This window comes from Myotis yumanensis, unplaced genomic scaffold (assembly GCF_028538775.1).
Source record: "Myotis yumanensis isolate MYYU_CA2020_CCGP unplaced genomic scaffold, mMyoYum1.0.hap1 SCAF_17, whole genome shotgun sequence".
NCBI lineage: Eukaryota > Metazoa > Chordata > Mammalia > Chiroptera > Vespertilionidae > Myotis > Myotis yumanensis.
Genome location: NW_027223768.1, coordinates 27,928,909 through 27,949,350, shown reverse-complemented (window position 1 = coordinate 27,949,350; position 20,442 = coordinate 27,928,909). Strand labels below are relative to the sequence as shown.

Here is a 20,442-nt window from a genome sequence, read left to right as displayed (position 1 = left end):
CCGCACTCCCTCCTCCTATACCACCCCAACCTCTTAATAAAAAAAAGCAACCACACTTTTCTCCAGGCAGGGTACTTTTCCGTGCCTTCCTTCACCCAAGTCCGGGGAGCACTGGGCGAACTCCCGGGGCTGTCTCTGTGAAGTGAAGGGGGTGGTAAAAAAGAGGACCTGCGTCCTGGAAGAGCCGGAGTGAGCGGAGCGCCGCTCGCGCCCTCGCCCGCGGTGCATCGCGCCCGCAGACGGCTCGCCCCGGCCCCGGCGCGGCTGGCCAGTGGCCCCGCAGCAGCGGCGGGGCACGGGTGGGTGGGGGTGGGGGTAGAGGCCTGGGGTGGAGGCGGGGGAGGAGGAGCGCGGGGGCCCCTCTCCCCTCCTCTTTTCCCAGCCCTTCGCCCCCACCCCTTGGATCTATTTTTTTTCCTCCCAAGTTCTCTTGCCTGGCTATCCCCCCTTGCATCCGAAGGCGCCTCGCGATTGGGTGTCGGGGCCGGGTACGTCAGTCAGACTGTGACGTGCAGTCTTCCTGTTTCCTTCAGCTGTGTCTTAAAGTAAATCTTGTTGTGGAGCGCAGCCCTCAGCGGAGGGAGCGCTCGGGAGTCAGACACCCGTGCAGCCGGGCGAGCGGAGGCGCCGGGAGCCTCGCCGAGTCCGCCCGCTCCGCTGGGCTCCGCGCCTTCCCCCTGCTCTTCTCTTCGGCTCCCTTCGCTCTTCTCCTCTCTTCTCTTTTCTTCTCCTCTCGCTCTCTCTTCCCCCCTCCCCACCCTCTCTGCTCGCTCGCCCCTCTCCCACTCGCCCCATCACTGGCTCGCTGTCGCACACTCACCGTCCCTGGTCCAGTTATTCTATTCACCGCCCGCAAGAGCTCCCCGGGCGCGAGCGCGCGCTGTCCTCTGGCCGGCGGGGGCGCAGACACAGCGCGGCGCGGTCCCCCTGCGCTCGGCACCGCGTAAGTACCTCCTGTCCCCTCGCCAGTCCCCTCCCCTTTTCCAGAGCCACTTGTGCTGGCTTGTTCTTCAATGGGAAGAAAAGAGAGACTCCCCGGACTTAGACGCGTGTCAACATCTTTTTTTTTTTCCCTCCCCCCAGGAGAAAATGGTGTTATTTAAATGAACCAGAAGAAAACCGCCTGGAACACGGTTTCTGAGCAGGAGCCTCCGTGGAACTCCGCGCTCCGCTCTCCCCAGTTCCGAAGAGTAAGTGATCCGCTCGCTCGGCTTTTATTTCTTTCTCTTTCCCGCTGGTGGCCGGGGTTGGCGGTGGCGGTGGCGATGGTGGGGGGAGGCTGGCAGTGCTGGACTTGGCGCTGATCTTGTCACCTTTTGTGTCCTGGGCTGGGGTGCGCGGGGGCGCCCGCTTCCTTTCCTCTTTCTCTCGCCCTCGCTTCTCTGGAGAGAGGGCCCCGGGGGGAACATGGGGTCGCTTTTTGTTCGTCCGGATCCCCGCTTTCCGCCGAGCCGCATCCTTCCCGTGTCCCCGGTGAAAACTCCTGGGCCAGCCCCCACGTCCCTTCTCTTTGTCTACTTTATTAGAGCTGCCTTTCTTCCAGGCTCTTCCAATTTGCTTGTCATTTGCATACCTTTCACTTCTCCTTTTTAACCCCGGCGGAGGGCCAGGGAGCAGGGAGGCGGGGAGAAGGCAGAGGGGGCGCTCTGTTACTTTCCTCTCCCAGCGCCGTGGGAGCCGAAATGTTGCAATCGGGGTTGGAGCGGTGGAGAGATGGTCCCGGGCAATGAGCGCGGCGCCCCCCTCTCCTGAGCTCCAGGAAACCCGGGGTAGGTCAAGCTGAGTGGGGTCAGGCCGCCCCGGGAGCCTGGAGGGGTCGTGGGGCAGAGGGATGGGTGCCCCAGCGCCGCGGGAGGACCCCCAGATCGCGCTCGGGTGGGGGGGTGTTCTTGGGCAGCGGACTCGCGAGGCCCAGACTCTCACAGTCATCGCTGGCAGCCGGTGGTGTTGGGCCGCTGGGATCGCGTCCTGGCTGGGTGGTACCTACGGTTTTGCCCCAGTTTGGAGGACTGGGGTGGAAGGAAAGGAGAGTGGGGGTAATTGTTAGTGGGAAGAAGAGTGAGGAGGGGCGGGAAGAGCTGCTATCTTGCCTGAACAGACAGGGAGGGGGCGGCAGGGTGGGGGGGTCTGAGGGTGGGCGGCGGGTTTCAGGGGAGACATCACCCAAAGTCCAGTTTAGCGAGTTGTTGGTTGCAGTGCTGTGCCGGCCAGTTACTCCTCCTGCTAAAGCTGAACGCCGCTGGAGAGTGTGGGTTTGGGATGGGGGAGTAGGTTTTGAGAGACTGGAGGTCTCCCGCCCCCTTTCAGCTCTTAGTGGAGTCCTCCAGGCCGATGGAGAAAAGGAGAAGGCAGGTGTAGGCGGTCGTCTTAAATAGCCCAAGGAGGCAGGTAGGAGTGTGACACTGCTGCTGTTCTTGGCAGTCCAGAACCTGACTCCGCCTGGGGGGAGGCTGGGAACTCACCTGCTTGTTTTAATTTTTCCAAGAAGGTCTGTGTTGTCTCCTTGAGCTTATAAAAACAGACCAAGTACAGGATGGCCTTCTCTCAAAGTCAAGGCTGGAAGTTTCTTCTCTTGTTCCTCTCTCTCTCTCTCTCTCTCTCTCTCTCTCTCTCCTCTTCCACCTATACCCTCCCATAAAAAAAAAAATCCCTTTCCTAAACTAGGTAGGCAGAGGTCTATTAGCAGAATGCGCATGAGCAGGGCCTGACAGGTGTGTTATGTCAAGAAAGACAGGTGCAAATTTCCTCTGTGTCTGTGTGTGTCTGTGCAGTTCCAGACCACAATGCGTGCCCCGGGGTTGTAGAGATTTATGAATTTATGGTTGCCCTGGTTAATAGGATTGTCCAGGCTAATGGGAATGGGCTGTTGTTATGTTTTGAGCCCTTGCCATGTGAGTTCTTTGGTTGGGGGTAGGGGACACGTTTGTGTGTGTGTGTGTGTGTGTGTGTGTGTGTGTTTATTTTTCTTAAGGATGTTGGCAGGCGGCTGCTGAGGCTGTGTCTCAGGCTTCTGTCTGCCAGGCGGCTGAAAGTACCCCCACTTCAGGCAGCAGGTGGAGGGAGATTGACTTTCCCTTCGCTTCCGTCCAGTGTATGTCTGTCTCCCAGGTCTGTGGAGGGAGGGGGTGGGAGCTGTCTTTTGTGTGTGTGTGTTTTGGACAGCCGTGGGTGATGTGTGTAACTGCCAAGAATACCAAAGTCAGTTTGGAAGTGTTACTGTTGTGAAAGCTTATCTTTTCAGTGTGCTTTCTCTCTGCCCAGAAAGAATAGGTATGTGCATGAACTCTTTCAAGTCATATGTTAAATATTCTCATAAAGTAGAATGAGCCTGTCATTGTACCAGACATGTGCCAGATGTCCTAGTTATTACTTTGATGGGGAAGGGAAATCTCAAGTACGTGAGAGGTAACTGCTTTTCTGTTGGATGCAAGATGCGGGCAGTCAGTTCTATGAAGAGTTCCTTACAAGAACTTCTGAGTATTTTCGAAATGAAATGGGCTGTACGTGGTGAGGAAGTCAAAGGGGTGTATTTGGGTTAACCTGTCCATGAAACATAACATGGCTATGTTTATGTAATGGTAACACAGACGAAGGTAAGGACTGTGGCTTAATGCGTGAGGGAAGATGTTGAGAATTCAATGTAAGCACTGTATCTGGATTCTTAATACTTGATCTTTACATTTTTTTCTTTACACAGGTTACTACTTGAGTTGCATAGGATTAGGTTGGATGGTGGATGGTTTCTGTTGGTTTTGTTGCTTGGGCGATGCTCATTGTTTCATGAAAATGAGATAATGTGTGCCATTTATTCTTTAGACTTAAACATCAAAGTTTCCCTCCAATACTTTCCTTGGTGGTTTTGAAGTTCTTTCATAATTAAAATGTCCTCTATGGATATGTTCTGCTTATTTTTAATAGGGGTTATCTGTGCTTGGCACTTATTGATATTTTTATGTGTCCATTATGCAGAATTCTGTTTAGTTTAATCACCACCTTGTGGGGAAAAAGTCACGCATACATAACATGCATCTTTGTTCCCACTTTATTCATTTCCTAGCATCGGCCCTCTGCAAGTGGCACTTGCGATCTTAAAACATAAGGTAGCTGCCAGGTTGGCTGTTTATTTGTTCAAAGTGCAAATAGGCCTTTTCCCCTGAATTTCTTGTATCATTTCGGGAATTATCTTGCATTTGCAACTTATTATATAAGAAATTTTTTAGGTTCAGGAAATTATAAAAATGTTACTGATTTCATAATATGAAGATGGATTGTGCATGCTATGTTGTTATAGGATTCTCATTAAGTACCTGTATAAATTGGAAAGGACATATACACAAGGAATTTCTCAAATCTTATTGCCAAGTGTATTCTAAAGCTTCAGAGGACATTTAGAGTATTTTAAATTTCAACAGAAAGAAAAAAATGTGTCTTTTCTTGAGATTACTTCTCACTCTGATTTACTAACTCAGTGAATTATTACTCTTTAAATAAGTAGAAATAAATATTTTAGGCATGTCTCAGAAAATGTTCTGTGTTCACTTTGCTGGTGAAAAATGTATGGAATTTTTGATAGAATGGAGGAATTTTAAATGAAATGGTTATGATTTGAGAACTCTATGATGAGAGGAAATTTTAAAATCTGATATAAGGTTTTGACAATGCAATCTCAGTTCATTGGAATATTAACTTACATCAAGTGAGTTCTTCAGAATAAACATAAAAGGTTTTCTTAACCTGCTAGTAGGTAGAAACACCTCCAAAGGAAAAGTTGCTAATTAGCAAAAATGAAGGGGACAGTGAAGGGACAGCTTAGAGATTTGGGGGAAGGCGGAAGCTACCTAAATCAAATCATCAGATTTTCCCCCCTTTGAATTACTGATTCCCAGATTAATTTATTAATGATATTCCATTTGAAATTTCATAACCAGGTTGATCCAAGTAGATGAAGGGCCCATTCAAAGGTTGTTTTCTAAAAGAAGCAAAGTGTAAGCTTGAGCAATTTCTTAAAAAAATTTTTTTATCAACGAAGACAGATAATCTAAAGAATCCAAACAGGAAACCATGCCAACCTTAAAATTCCCCTGCCTCATAAGAGATTTGTCTGAACTATCTGGATAATTACTGTAATGAAACACGTCTTTGTCCAGAATAAGGACTCCAGGTAGAAGCATAAAAGTTGCACCCCCCTCCCCCAAAATAAGTTCTTGATTAAAGTCAGAGCACTTTACCACTTTCTACTTCACACTAGAGTGTTCCTTAGAAATTCTTCACAGAAAATTCTTCTCTGCTAACATTAAGTCATCAGCTTCCTTAGGATTATGTTAAATAGAATGTCAGATCACTCCAATTTTAATTAAGAATCTTTTGGAGTAATTAAAATCAGACCTGATTATACCTGGATATTTATTCTTATATCTTACTAGAAGGAATCTGCTATGCTAAGATATCCGTTGCATAGGAATTCTTAGAGCATTTGTGCCAAATGGTACAACAAAAATATTTAATAGTGAAAAATCTTCTCTATAGACGTTCACCTTAATTAAAGAGGAGAGTTTACAGGAGTAGATTATGTATATCTAATCAATAATACATTTGCGTTCAAATTCAACATCAGTAATATTCTGCATACTGGCTGATACTTATGTTCACCCCTGCTGAACAGGAGGTTTCAGGTTGCCTGGTTAAACTTAAGATTAATGTTAAAATTAAAATACAAGATGACAATAATGCTGGGGAAAATAGAAGGTAGCAGGAAAAGAGGAAGACCAAACATGAGATGGATTAGCTCCATAAAAGAAGCCATAGGCAGGAGTCTACAGAAGCTGTGCAGGGCTGTTGAGGACTGGCCATTTCGGTCATCACTCATTCATAGGGTCTCCAAGAGTTGGAGCCGACTTAACGGTACATCCCACACACAAGAATCAATAATAATTGTAGCGGAAACATCGTGGCTTAGTACATATGTTGAAAAATAAAGGACTTTTAAAAAATATTAATGGATAGGACAATATCAGTGATAAAGTCATTCTATAGCATTCTCTAAATTCTGAATTGGGAAGTCGTAGAAGTGCTTTGAAAGTATTTTCAAGTGATTTAATTTACATTATGCTCATTTAACTGTGTTTCTTATGTGGTAAATGTGTGTGTGTGTGTGTGTGTGTGTGTATATATATATATATATATATATACATATCCTGTTTATGAAACGTTATGCTAGTAAAATACTGTATCAACTAGTTATAATTATTTAATCTTGCCCATAGCCTCCATAGGTTATAAACCTAAAATGCACTAGTACAATTATTTCTAAGTTTAGGTCCAAGCTATATGGAGAGACATATTTCCTCTATTAATATAATCCCTTGTCTTGCGCGATTATATAATTTTTACCATTTGTTTCATCCTATTTATTATATCTCAGCTGGGTATCGTACAACAGGACCTAAAAGTAATTAAATTCTCTTAGCACACAACAGAAACGGATCATTACTTAGTCTAAAAATGCTGACCGGCTGAAAGAGAAATGAAAAAAAAAAAAAAAAAGAGTAGTTTGGTGAATTTGGAGGAAGTTACAGGTTAGCTTTTCCTTAAAAGATCCAACAAGCATGTTTACCACTCTTCTCTACTGAAGACGAGAATATCATTTCTTGCCACCTTAGGAAAAGCACAGCCCTCCTCTGGGCTCTGGCATGAGGCAGGGGTGCAGCTGTTGAGACCTAGGCTCGAGGAGAGGAAGTGCAGTTGACTCCGAGGTAAATGGCAGCTGGGAAAGGAAGGATGCCTGGGGATGACCTTGTGCTCATCTCTTACACAGCGTGTCACTTCTGAGCCTCTGGTGCAGAGGTGCTCTTCCCAGAGCAAGGATAGGGAGGGGCAAAATCCCGTTGGGGTGTGAAGGTGAACAGGGAGAAAAACACTGCAGAAAGTTGGGTCCGTGTGTTGATTGGAGATCCGTGTGCTTTTCAGGTGATGTTAAAGAGAAAAGGATTTGCACACAAAAAGAAAAGAAGTAAATTTTTAAAAATAATGGCAATGAGCTCTACTTTTACAAAGCTGGTCTGCATGCAGAAAAGACCTCTCCCTCCATATGCAAGTCTTCCTGAGAAATAATTCATCTTTTTTCTTGTTTGTCTCAGTCCTCCTTTTTCCTCCCACCTGACAGCTCCACCGGATTTATCAGATCTAACGTGTTAGTGAGAGACCTGTCATTGCATCTTTGTATTTCTGAAACCAATTTTATTAGTAATGTGTGAGGAGTCCGATTATTCCAAATTTGACATTGAACTCAATATTGAAGTTATTAAGGCTTGTTTCCATGCTAAATTCAGGATATTTTATCTTGAGGCATATAAAAAGTATTTTATTCTCAGCCACACAAATATGTATGTGTATATACGTATTTATATACATAAACACATATATGTATACACACACATTTATGAAGAGGCATCATACTGCTTTCACGATATTCTAAAGCAGGCTCTTTTAAAATGTTGTAGCTTCATACAGAAACCAGAAGCCAGGTCTGCATGATGAAATCTTTCTCGCTTTAAAAAAAAAAAAAAATACATGCTGCCATCTAAGCATTGAGCATTTTCTTGATTTTTACAGGCTATTTCATGCTGAAATCATGCCTATTTGCATGGATAGTCATTCTTTAAAACTAGCCACAGATGCAGTCCTAGGGAGCACGTAGATGTTTTCACAGGTGAACCGAAAGAGATGGGAGCGGTTCCAAGCACTCCGCACGCTGCCTTTGGCAATGGACCCTGTTATTGTGAAGATGTGCTCTGTTAAGCAAACGTGAAGTTTAATATTAGATCAACCCTGGGTGAAAAAAATATTCTCATTTTCTCCATAAAATGTTAATTGTAAGCAAAAAAAGATGTGACATCTTACATTTATGCCAGATTTGGGGTTAGCATCACTAGTTAGTAAGTCACAAAATATGTCAACTACCTTTTATAAAAGGCAAGGAGGGATCTTCTCTTTTTTACGTTGTGTTCCTAAGAAACAATGGAAGTTCGAATGCAGAGAAGGTATTTCCTTTCTCACATATATTGGAGTGATGTTATTTTCTTTCTTCTTTATACATCTTTTTTTTTTATCTTAAATATATTTCTGTGTGTTTTTTCTTAAATCCAGCATATGAAATAAGATTCACAAGTGGTGTATGTTAAAGAGTTTCTTTAAGCATGGGAAGTATTATTGTGGCAGATTTTAACAGAAGAAAACTAGTCCTGAAGATATATTTATCCTTGCCTAATTCAATTTATTGATTTCTAAAATGTAACAACGACGTTCTTTTGCAGTGAGTTCGACTTGATAATAATTTAAGTAATCAGAAGGGCATCATGAAAATTTATAAATAGTCTCATACTTACATTAAAAAACCCAAAAGATACCATCTTCAAAAGTGATTTTACTAATAAAAATGCATCTCTATGCTAAATAAGCAGACTTGTAATAGGAGTATTTCTGCAGTGATTTCAATGTGAAATTGACCATTTATGTTGGAAAGATGCTGATGGCGCTCTACTCATTTCATTTCACATTTGACAAAAATATTTTAAAATTTGGTAATAAAGGGTGTGTTTTAAATATTTGCATTTACTTTAGTGTTCTTTTCATAGCCTTAAAAATCACAATAATTTTAATGCAGAAATGGAATTTTGCATCCCAATTTCACACAGCCACAAAATTTAATCCTATTTCTTAAGTATAGCCCACTTTCATCTTCTTTTGTAATGTGAATCTGAATGCCCAAAATTTAATCAATTGGTTGTCAGAGGCTGTGTACTTATAATCTACTATTTCTTCTGACGATAAACAGTATCATTTTAGGCATTTGTGAAAGAGAATCATATTACTGGTGCTTAAGCAGTTTTTGCTTTTTTTTTTTTTTTTTTTTTTAATCTTAATCCATCTTAAACCAGTGGAGCAGAAATATTTAAAAATGTTTCATTTCAAGCAGAGTGCATAATAAATTGCAATAATTGTAATGTGCCATAAATCCCAGAGCCTATGCATTTTGTATTTGATTCAGGATTGAGGTCAGGAAATTTGGAGAAATTTAAAGAAAATGATTCATCAGTCCTTTTGTTCTGTTGGCCAGGGTCCCGGGATTCTTGAGCTGTGCCCAGCTGATGAGCTTTTGAAGATGGCACAATAACTGCCCAGTGATGCCTGACCATGACAGCACAGCCCTCTTAAGCCGGCAGACCAAGAGGAGAAGAGTTGACATTGGAGTGAAAAGGACGGTAGGGACAGCATCTGCATTTTTTGCTAAGGCGAGAGCCACGTTTTTTAGTGCCATGAATCCCCAAGGTTCCGAGCAGGATGTTGAGTATTCAGTGGTGCAGCATGCAGATGGGGAGAAGTCAAATGTGCTCCGCAAGCTGCTGAAGAGGGCGAACTCGTATGAAGATGCCATGATGCCTTTTCCAGGAGCAACCATAATTTCCCAGCTGTTGAAAAATAACATGAACAAAAATGGTGGCACGGAGCCCAGTTTCCAAGCCAGCGGTCTCTCTAGCACAGGCTCCGAAGTACATCAGGAGGATATATGCAGCAACTCTTCAAGAGATAGCCCTCCAGAGTGTCTTTCCCCCTTTGGCAGGCCTACTATGAGCCAGTTTGATATGGATCGCTTATGTGATGAGCACCTGAGAGCAAAGCGCGCCCGGGTTGAGAATATCATTCGGGGTATGAGCCATTCCCCCAGTGTGGCGTTAAGGGGCAATGAAAATGAAAGAGAGATGGCCCCGCAGTCTGTGAGTCCCCGAGAAAGTTACAGAGAAAACAAACGCAAGCAGAAGCTGCCCCAGCAGCAGCAACAGAGTTTCCAGCAGCTGGTTTCAGCCCGAAAAGAACAGAAGCGAGAGGAGCGCCGACAGCTGAAACAGCAGCTGGAGGACATGCAGAAACAGCTGCGCCAGCTGCAGGAAAAGTTCTACCAAATCTATGACAGCACTGATTCTGAAAATGATGAAGATGGTAACCTGTCTGAAGACAGCATGCGCTCGGAGATGCTGGATGCCCGGGCCCAGGACTCCGTAGGGAGGTCAGACAATGAGATGTGCGAGCTCGACCCAGGACAGTTCATTGACCGAGCCCGAGCCCTGATCAGGGAGCAGGAAATGGCTGAAAACAAGCCCAAGCGAGAAGGCAACAACAAAGAGAGAGACCACGGGCCAAACTCCTTACAACCAGAAGGCAAACATTTGGCCGAGACCTTGAAACAGGAACTGAACTCTGCCATGTCGCAAGTTGTGGACACTGTGGTCAAAGTCTTTTCGGCCAAACCCTCCCGCCAGGTTCCTCAGGTCTTCCCCCCTCTCCAGATCCCCCAGGCCAGATTCGCAGTCAACGGGGAAAACCACAATTTCCACACCGCCAACCAACGCCTGCAGTGCTTTGGCGACGTCATCATTCCGAACCCCCTGGACACCTTTGGCAACGTGCAGATGCCCAGTTCCACAGACCAGACAGAAGCGCTGCCCCTGGTGGTCCGCAAAAACTCATCTGACCAGTCTGCCTCCGGCCCTCCCACCGGTGGCCACCACCAGCCCCTGCACCAGTCACCTCTCTCTGCCACTGCAGGCTTCACCACATCCACCTTCCGCCACCCCTTCCCCCTGCCCTTGATGGCCTACCCATTTCAGGGTCCATTAGGTGCTCCCTCTGGCTCCTTCTCGGGAAAAGACAGAGTGTCTCCTGAATCCTTGGACTTAACCAGGGAGACGACGAGTCTGAGGACCAAGATGTCATCCCACCATCTGAGCCACCACCCTTGTTCACCAGCACACCCACCCAGCACGGCGGAAGGGCTCTCCTTGTCCCTCATCAAGTCCGAGTGTGGCGATCTTCAAGACATGTCCGAAATCTCACCTTATTCGGGAAGTGCAATATCCTTTTATTTTCCCCTCAAGGAAAACCAAACAAAACAAGGGCTTCCCAAAGGGTCAGGTTTACAGCATATGTAGAATAACGTAGGTTAGCATCTTGTTAAGAATTCAATCTTTCCTGTTACTCAAAGTAATATGCTTTTATCAACAGGCCTCTGGCACTTCTAATGGCACAAAACCTCCCCATTAAACCAACATCTTTGCAATTTTTACAAGTTGTGAACTGCCCCAAAGAGCTGGTATTTAATATATGCATTATCAGCAGTGTCTTTCTGCTGTTCTTCCTGTATTCTCTTCCTACCCTTTTAAAAATTTTTTACTTATTTATTTTAAATCAAATTTACTTATTTATTTTGATATTTTTATTGATTTCGGAGAGGAAGGGAGAGATAGAAACAGCAATGATGAGAGATAGCCATCGATCAGCTGCCTCCTACACACCCCACACTGGGCATCGAGCCTGCAACCAGGGCATGTGCCCTGACTGGGAATTGAATCATGACCTCCTGCTTAACCACTGAGCCATACCTGCTGAGCTTAAATATATTTTTATTGATTTCAGAGAGGAAGGGAGAGGGGAGAGATAGAAACATCAATGATGAGAGAGAATCATTGATTGGCTGCCTCCTGCATGCCCCCTACTGGGGCTCGAGCCCGCAACCCTGGCATGTGCCCTTGACCTGGGACCCTATAGTCCGCAGGCCGACGCTCTATCCGCTGAGCCAAACCAGCTGGGCTACCCTTTTTTTTTTTTTTAAAGAGTAAAATCAGAGATAGAAAAATATCTCATTGTGATTTTGAATTCTATCAGAGATACAATTTTTAGGAGATGGTAAGTTTCATAATGGAGTGAAAAGTCAGTTTCAGATCCCAGATGCCATAAGAATTCTCCCTTGAAGCCCTGAACAGGCTCCTGGGCCCTTTAAAGAAGGCTTGATTCAGTCTGATGAAGAGCACTGTGCTGGTGGGAGGAAGAGGGATGTGGGAGGGGAGGTGGATTCTCCCTTTAATCCTGAAGTGAGACGTGGTTTTTTAAAGGAAATACATAGGTACTGATTTATTCCGACGGGTCTGTTCTTTGGGGCTGGTGCAGCTGCCTCCCATGCATGATTAACCTCTGTTCAGCCATACACAGAAATCTTTTGTCCTAACATACACAAAGCAAATTATTTTGGAAAGCGAGAGAGCACAATTAAATATAAAACTCAAGCTGTATTCGACTTAAAAATGGCTCTTTTTATGACTCTTTTTATTTTGAACCTGACTTTGATGTAGAGATGCCAGTTATATATTTTATTGGTTCTGTCCTGCACTCTGGCTATTTTTAATTGATGATTTTTTTCTCTCTCTCTCTGTAAATTGGTCCTTGCAGTAAATTCTTAAGAATCTTGTGGTCATGGGTGTTCTGGGGTTGTAGACTAGTAGCTTTGGGGGGCAGGTCAGGCATGTTTCTCTTATAATAAATTGCCATATGGATATAAAATTTAGCAATAAAGTTGGCTGTTGCTAAATTAAGGATTTTGAGCAATTGTCTTGATGACTAGAAATTGACATTTTAGTATGTAAACCCACTCAAGAGGCTGCCACTTGAGTGCAAAGTCCCAGCTCTGGTGGAAATGTGTTTTCTCAGGCAGTGAAGGTCGTCCTTCCAGCTAAATCTTAGGATACTGGGGAAGATTTCTGATAAGGTGAGTGGGAGCCACTAGTAGGAGACCCACTTGGGCAGTTAACAGAGCCTCTTTCCATGGTGAGGAAGGAGAGAATCATGTCGTGAGAGAAAGCAAGAGAAAGATGTTGAGGACCTAGCTTTATAAATAGAAACTGAGTCTTTGGTTTCAGATTTAACTTCTACCATTCAAAGACTTAAAATCGAACCCTTTGGTAAGGAATCAAAGCTGTGCCAAGCACAATACCAGGCAATAAACAATCAGAATGATTGGATTATAGCTACTGGTGATGAGAAAGGCAACATAAGAAGACACAAGGACTGGAATTTTCTTTTTTTCTTTTTTTTTTTACCCCTTGTAGGAAGAGCATCTTCCAAAGTTCATACCAGGCTACTGTCCAAAGCTAGACCCCATCGCTTCAGAGATCCTCTAGTTCATTTGAAGCCAATAGTAGTGATGGTGGGTTCTCTCTCTCTGTCTCTGAAACACACACACACACACACACACACACACCCCCCAGAAAGGGACATGCCTATTTTGGTGAATATTTGAATCCAGGTTTCAAAGTCTTGTAAAGTCCATATTAAACTCTTTAACTCAAGATGCCTGTTTATGGTGGTTTGTTTTTTTTTAATTAGACTTTTCATTTATAACCAGATAATTTTCTGCTTTTGTTTTTGTTTTTTTTTAAATAAGTTGGGTCTTCTAGAAAAAAAATATTTTTGATTGCTTTAAGCGTTGGCCATGCTCATTGTCTCACTCTCTCTAAATCTCCTGAGGAGTTTTAAGGATTTGAATGGAAAGAAGTTCCTTTTATTTCTACGCGTATCAAAGGCTTTAAAGAGAATATAGTTGCTTTTTCTTCAGATGAATAACTTCTCCTCTCTCCTACCAATATAAGGTTCTGTTGAACGATGGTGGTTCGGAAACACCTGTGTTCATAGGAAATGTTAGTTGCTTTACCTGGAGGTGTTTCTCTCGTGTAGCTAAATAATTGGACCACTTGTTGCAAGTAATGATTACATTTCCCATCTTCTAGCTTTCTACCCTCTGCCTCTTTCTCTTTCCCCTCTACCACATCGCCCTTTTAACCATTTATCTCATTGATGCATTATTTCTTAGGAAGAAGATAGGCAAGCAACCTTTTCTTTTTAATATATTTTTACTGATATCAGAGAGGAAGGGAGAGGGAGAGAGAGAGATAGAAACATCCATGATAAGAGAGAATCACTGATAAGCTGCCTCCTGCACCCCCCTCCCCCCCCCCCCCCCCACACACACACTGGGATTGAGCCTGCAACCTGGGTATGTGCCCTGACTGGGAATCGAACCCTTGACCTCCTGGTTCATAGGTCAATGCTCAACCACTGAGCAACACTGGCCAGGCAAGCAACCTTTTCTATAGTCCACATAATTCTGAAGCCAGTGAGAATCTGCATGTTTGTTGGGAAACTGGACCCACTTTTCTCCTCTCTTCATCCTTGCATGGAAGCGAGTTCTTCCTCTGTGTGTAGGCAAAATTCGCAAGCATTTAGTTTAAAGAAATCTCTAGGAATCACACTGAATGGTGTCTTACTTCAGTTGTATGGATGTAAGCACATATTTGAACCTGTAGTTACTCATGTTGAAAAGGTCAGTAGCAATGAGATGAAATGGTACCACAATAATCGTCCTCATTATGTTTTTATTTTTAGTTCACCGGTTTCCAAGTTGTGATGAACAATTTCTTAAGGAACAATTATTTCCTACTCAAAAGGGCATCATCTGTTTCTCTGAACAAAGTAGCTCAGACAAGAACTACTGAGAACACCAGCTTACCAGAGAAATCCACTTAAGTTCAGCACATTAAGCACATGTGTTCTAGGAGGGAGAACAGTACCTTGTTCTTCCTTCTAACAGAAAGGAAATGGTGAACGTGTGCATGTTCAACTGAATGTCAGTGCACCTGCTCACGTCTTGGGCATAAAAAATGTGTTCAGTATCTTTGCAAATGAATCTCTTTAATCAAATACTAAGTTTTATTCAAATTCCAAAAGAAACAGCCAGCCAATTGTTTTCCTCCGTGGTGTTCCTTGTCATTCATCCTCTTTGCATCTCAAGAAAAATAGCCTTGTTGAGGCCTCAAACATTTGCATGCACCCAATTAAAGCCCAGGAGGATCATAAGCCTTTAAGACGTGCAGGTGAAGACACACCCATTCTCTGTGCGGGCCCAGCTGTCCCTGCTGGACTTTTAGGGAGAATGTTAACAATACTTGAAGAAGTTTCGAAAGGAACATTGTTTAATAGGTTGAAATTAAAGTCTAACTGGAAAAGATGGATTAAAAATGAATTTCCAAGATGTGAAATAATCCATAGAAGTTGATCTTTTACATGTTTTGAAGCCTTATGGGACCATAGTAAATTTTGGTTATAGTTATTTTCGCTATAGGGAAACATGCCCTGCCATTGTGAAGTAAAATGAAAAAAATATTCATCCCCCGGTTATGTTGAGCTTCTTAGAGAAGCAACAGCTTCATTGCTCTATCACTGTCACCAAGTGAGACCGTTTAGATCTTTGCTCCCCGTTTCACGTTTCCCGGGGGGCCAGTGTCAGAAATATTGCAAGTCAGAGCAGAAGGAGGAAGCTGAAATTCTTTGGGTTCCTAGGAGGTTTAGAAAACGTAGGTAAGCAGTCCCAATCCGTTTGGTTGGACATGCAGCTTGTAAAATCTCTAGCCACAATTCAGAGTGCAACTGGAAAAAGAGAATTTTCTTCCTCCTGCCTCCACAACCTATTATTCTCCCATTTGCCTTTTTGCTGCCTCCGCTGCTCCTCCCGCTGCTGCGTGTAGGTAAGGTTATATTGTGCTTGGTAAACAGACAACACACATTCTCAGGTTGTTTGAACACCGCTTTAGATTCAGCTGTAGCACTCTACTTCTCTGATCTTTTATATTCCCCAGCAGATGTCTTTCATTAATTTATGGATTTATCATCTTTTCTTTTTCCCCTTTTTCTTTTCTTTTTTTTTTTTTTTTACACCTGGCAGCTGTCTCAAGTTTCAGCAGTTATTGTCTATTTTGCATTACACATAGAATTGAATGTCATCTGTCTTCACAAAGCTATGGCTAAGAGAATTGAGGCAAAGCCACATGAGCTGCCTGGACAGATCTTGTTTGCGTTCCATCCCCCCTTCCCCTGCCCCCCCTTTACCTCCTTAATATTTATTTGTGCTCATTTTCTTTCCTGGCCTTGAATGGAGCTTAGCTCGTGTTCAGTACAGCTGTATGTTTACTGAATCTATTCCATCATGAGTCATTGTGCGTGTGTAAGTATCCTGGAAACAGCTAGTGCTTTCTTGGAAGAACAGTTGCTCTTCAGCACAAGCACTTAAAAGGGAAATTAACCAATTGGTCAGTTCAGATTTATTTTGAGGAGGCAAAAAAAGGATTATCTAACTGTTGGCTTTTAAAGGTTTCATTAGCTATTTTTAATAGTTTATTAGAAACATCTATTTTATGGGAATTTTATCTCAATTACACGATGGGCGAGAGAGAGATTTATTCTGTGTTCCATTTCAACCGATCAATTCCAAGTATTACCAACAGGAAGCGTTTCAAAGCAAAAACAGACTTGAGAAATCAAATCAGAATAATTTTTTTTTTCATGAAATAAAAAGCCTCTGCGTCCCCATCAAAATAAGATGGGAGTTGGCTTGTCTTTTAAAAAGAACGAAACCATCTTTTAGCAAAAATACAAATGTGTGGAAAGCTTCGGGAAGTTTCCGTGGCTCGCTAACCATCTGGGAACCACAGCAAAACAATTTGTTTTGTATGAGGCCGCACTGTGAAAGATTTGGGGCTTTTCCCCCACTAAGAGTTAAATGTTCGAGGTTGTTTTAATGTAACTGTCTGGGGAAAAAAAAGATTAGAACCCAGATCTGAGAATGTTTGTTGAAGTTTGGACTCGCCTAAAACTCTTATCGTGAGGCAATAGGAGACAGCTTGCAACTATTATTTCACTTATCCATCTGGACAGATGGCCCTGAAGTAGGCTGTGCTCCTTTAGTCTTCTCTATCTGTCTAATGGAGGTTACTGGAGGGCCTTTCAGCTCTCTCCTTGGCACAAAAAGTATGTCAGTCATAAATTATCGTCTTTGTAATCATTAAGGATCTCCAACAAAAACACAAGTTCAGTTAAGCTGCTTTGGCTTACAGATCTAAAAATCAAAATTTCTTGCTTCGGTGTTTATTTTCAGTGGAGCAAAATAAAGCCCAATATTTAACTCTTCTGTTTACCAACCAAGGTGATCTTTCGCACAATTTGCATGATATTAAAGGGAATGCTAATCACCTTCTCAGCAGAATATTTGGCTAAACACCCTGTTAGAAGTAGTCAAGAGCTTATCAATATTAATTTGAGTCTGCTTCTGTAGTAGTAACTTTCTGGTTTCCCTCTGTTCTGAAAGATTGCTCACGCTGTGCTTGAGGGAGGTCATTTGGAAACCTTTCCCTTTCCTAACTATCTGTGCGTATTTGACCTTTTTTGCATAAGGTGTGAAATTTCTGTTGGGTAGGAAAACTCTCTCTCTCTCTCTCTCTCTCTCTCTCTCTCACACACACGCACACGCACACGCACACGCACACGCACACACGCACGCACATTTTCTTTTTTCCTAATTTTTACCAGACTCTCTTTTAAGAGAAAAATCCTTAGAGAAGTTTCTAGGAAGGACCCTTAATTGACCTTGTGGGGGACCACATTGATTTTCTCCACGTGCATCTTCATTTCTGATAAATTATAAAGCCATTAATTTGCTGAGGAAATGGCAGGGCCAGGCTGCGGCACAGATGTGACCAGGGCCGCCCCAGCTCCGAGTGTGCGGAGTTGTGCCAAGACTCTGGGCGAGAACCAGGAAGCCTGGATTGTTATGGTTAGCCTCACATTCTCTCGGGAACTGTTTTAGTTGCTGCTGTTTACAGATCTAAAAGGTAATGATGTTTCCAGATAAGTAGGCCTTCTTATTTGGGGTAAGTGGCCATTTATTGATCCGCTAACCCACCGTTATTGATTTGTTAGCCCCAACCACTGCGCTACTCTCCAAGGAGTTAACTACAAATCCGGGAGAGGCAAATTGTACTTGGTCTTGGATCGTTGCTTTAACAAAAGCGACACTCCCTCTCCTCATTCTCTCTGTGCCAAAAGGACCCCTTCCCAAATTTAGCTATTATTTAAAAGGGAACAATTAAAAGGATACAATAATAAGATAGGAAGAAAGTGAGTGAAGATGCTCCATTACATTAGCGCTGAAAGGTAAAATGCGAAGCTTGCCTAACTGTTCAAAATAAATGCCTTTTGTGTTTTCATGCACGTTAGGGTAATAATTTGATGTAAACGGCAGAGTGCGGAGAGAAGAATAAACAGAACCATAATTGTGAAGAAGAAAAAAAAACTCTCATGATAAGAGTTGTGTAGCACGTGTTGGGTGCATTTGTCTCCTTAGCAACAAGTGAACGTATAGAGAGAGGGGCTCTGTTTTGCCACCCTCACCACAAAGTAGCCAAGATTCTGCAACTGAATTGTGCATCCTCGCCGCGACATTTGGCAATTTGTGATAGGCAGTTGGAGCAAGCGGCAGCAAGTCGGGGATGGATTCCGCGGCTGCGTGGTGGGCCTCCAGACTCCCCGGGGGTGGGAGGTGACCGGTCCCTGTGTTTAAAGCAATATTTTCCTTAACCAATTGCATCCTACATGCAGGAAGGATTGTCACCCAATCACTTGAAAAAAGCAAAGCTCATGTTCTTTTATACCCGTTACCCCAGCTCCAACATGCTGAAGACCTACTTCTCCGATGTAAAGGTAGGGACGCTCTGTGTTACTCATTTTTCCCCCCCAATTTCTGTGCATGTTATCATGATTTGAGCTTCTGGGAGTTAACGGAGCTGAGTGTGGAATCAGTTCATTGACACACCTGTGTTGTGTTGATTTAATGCACTTGTCCTTCTGTCTAAAGCTGGGCCAGGCAAAGCTGCCCCCCTGCACATGAAGACCACAGGACTGGTGTTAATAAGTCACATGGTTTCCATGGTAGTCGGGGAAACTTCGCCTCTGTCTTTATATGTCTTAGTAACTTCTTGGAAGAAATTTCAGCTGGTACTGAATGGATGTGCTTCAGGGGGTGTTTTTTTTCCCCTCCCCTCAGCAACAGTCGACTGTTTCTGTTTTATTTCTGTTTCCCCATATTTGTGCTTTTGAAAGCAAACTCTAGCACCTCTTTACTCCCCTGCCCCCCGCCGAAAAGGAGCGTACATTGAAATTCTCTATGCAGTAGCTGCTTAAAAACAAAAGTGATGATTGTCTCTTATTTACAACTTAATTTGTTGTTGATGTAGAGTACACTGAGCATAAGGAGAATGAATAAAGTGACAGATTCAGGACACATTATTCAAATGAGGATATGAAAGCTGTCGGCCCTACAGCTGCAGCCTCCCTCATTCTACAGAATATGGGGACCTCCTGGTTCTGTGTGTGTGTTTGTGTGTGTTTGTGTGTGTGTGTGGGCGGGGGGGAGGGGGTTAAGTAATTGTTTGCATCAACTTGATGTTGTGTTAATCATCTGTAACTTTTTAAAACATAGATTGGGTTTTGATGATGATAATGGCACGCATGGTATCATTATCCAAGGATCTTGCTAAACATTACATTAGCTGAGATTAGTTTATTAGGGTTGGGTGCTTCCCCCCCCCCCCCCCTTCCCACCCCCATATGTACAAGTTCTTATTTCTGCCATGGCGAGAATTCTCGAGCAGCCAAAATATGCTCATTCCTCCCCACTCCTCTCTGCATAGTGTTTTGTGCCCGATGCCCACGTTGCTTCATTGGCCCCCTTTTGCAGGCCAACTCATTTCAGTTTCCTTCACTGATGTTTTATTTGGCCTTATAAGAAAAGTTCTGTTTTCCCTCCTGTTTGCTTTGAGTTGTGTATCAACTTCAGGCTTTTATCTTTCTCCTTCCCTGGCCGAGCTCCTTAAGTGGAAGGCATGTTTCTCCTCAGTCAGTGCCAACAAACTGGGCAGGATGGGGAAGGCAGAGAAAGGCAGTAATAGGAATTACTTACACGGCTGAATAGGAATCATCCAGCGCACAAAAAGAGGCTGAGTGACACAGTAGGCCAGGAAAAGGGTTCGGACTTAGTGGGGGACCATCTTAACAGACAGGTGAAAGGGAATTTATCAGCCGGTTGAGGACCAACCAGCTTCTAGAGCAGCGGTTCTCAACCTGTGGGTCGCGACCCCTTTGGCTGTCGACAGACCGTTTCACAGGGGTCGCCTAAGACCATCCTGCATATCAGATATTTACATTGTGATTCATAACAATAGTAACATTACAGTTATGAAGTAGCAACAACACTAATTTTATGGTTGGGTCACAACATGAGGAACTGTATTTAAAGGGCCAGAAGGTTGAGAACCACTGTTCTAGAGCCTAGTGGAATCTGGCAGAGTTCTTCCAGAGAATCATCCCAACACTTTAGTTCTAGAAGGGAAAAGTGTTAGTGTGCACACATGCATGTGTGTGTGTATGAGTGTGTCCATGTGACCTCCTTCACTCCTTTTAGCCCGATGATTTTCAATATTGTGATATATTCATGACACTACCTTATATTATTTATATGGTACCTTTCATCCAAAAGGAGGCTAAAGAGCTTTAGAAACTGCATGCATAGGGAGCACTCACCTACCATTGCAATACAGACACCCAAGGGTAGGAAGCAGCAACCAGTCTGAGCCAGCAACACTACCCAACAGTAGATGTAAATATTAGAAACATGTGTATGTGTGTGTGTGTGTGTGTGTGTGTGTGTGCGCGCACGTGCGCGCGTGCACC

The 20,442-nt window shown here is 43.7% G+C and overlaps 1 protein-coding gene and 1 long non-coding RNA gene across 3 annotated transcripts in view; one reads left to right on the top strand and one right to left on the bottom strand.

The window, feature by feature from the left end:
* The window catches only part of LOC138996243 (uncharacterized), a 251,841-nt gene that overhangs the window by 31,131 nt on the left and 200,268 nt on the right, over positions 1-20,442 (bottom strand). The window lies entirely within an intron of this gene.
* Positions 786-20,442, top strand: part of PROX1 (prospero homeobox 1) — a 52,446-nt gene continuing 32,789 nt past the window's right edge. The window contains exons 1-4 of the mRNA XM_070397252.1: positions 786-943; positions 1,084-1,190; positions 9,116-10,907; positions 18,307-18,414. Of these exons, the coding sequence (XP_070253353.1) occupies positions 9,183-10,907; positions 18,307-18,414 (1,833 nt within the window). The 5' untranslated portion in view covers positions 786-943; positions 1,084-1,190; positions 9,116-9,182. The remainder of the gene's footprint in view (positions 944-1,083; positions 1,191-9,115; positions 10,908-18,306; positions 18,415-20,442) is intronic.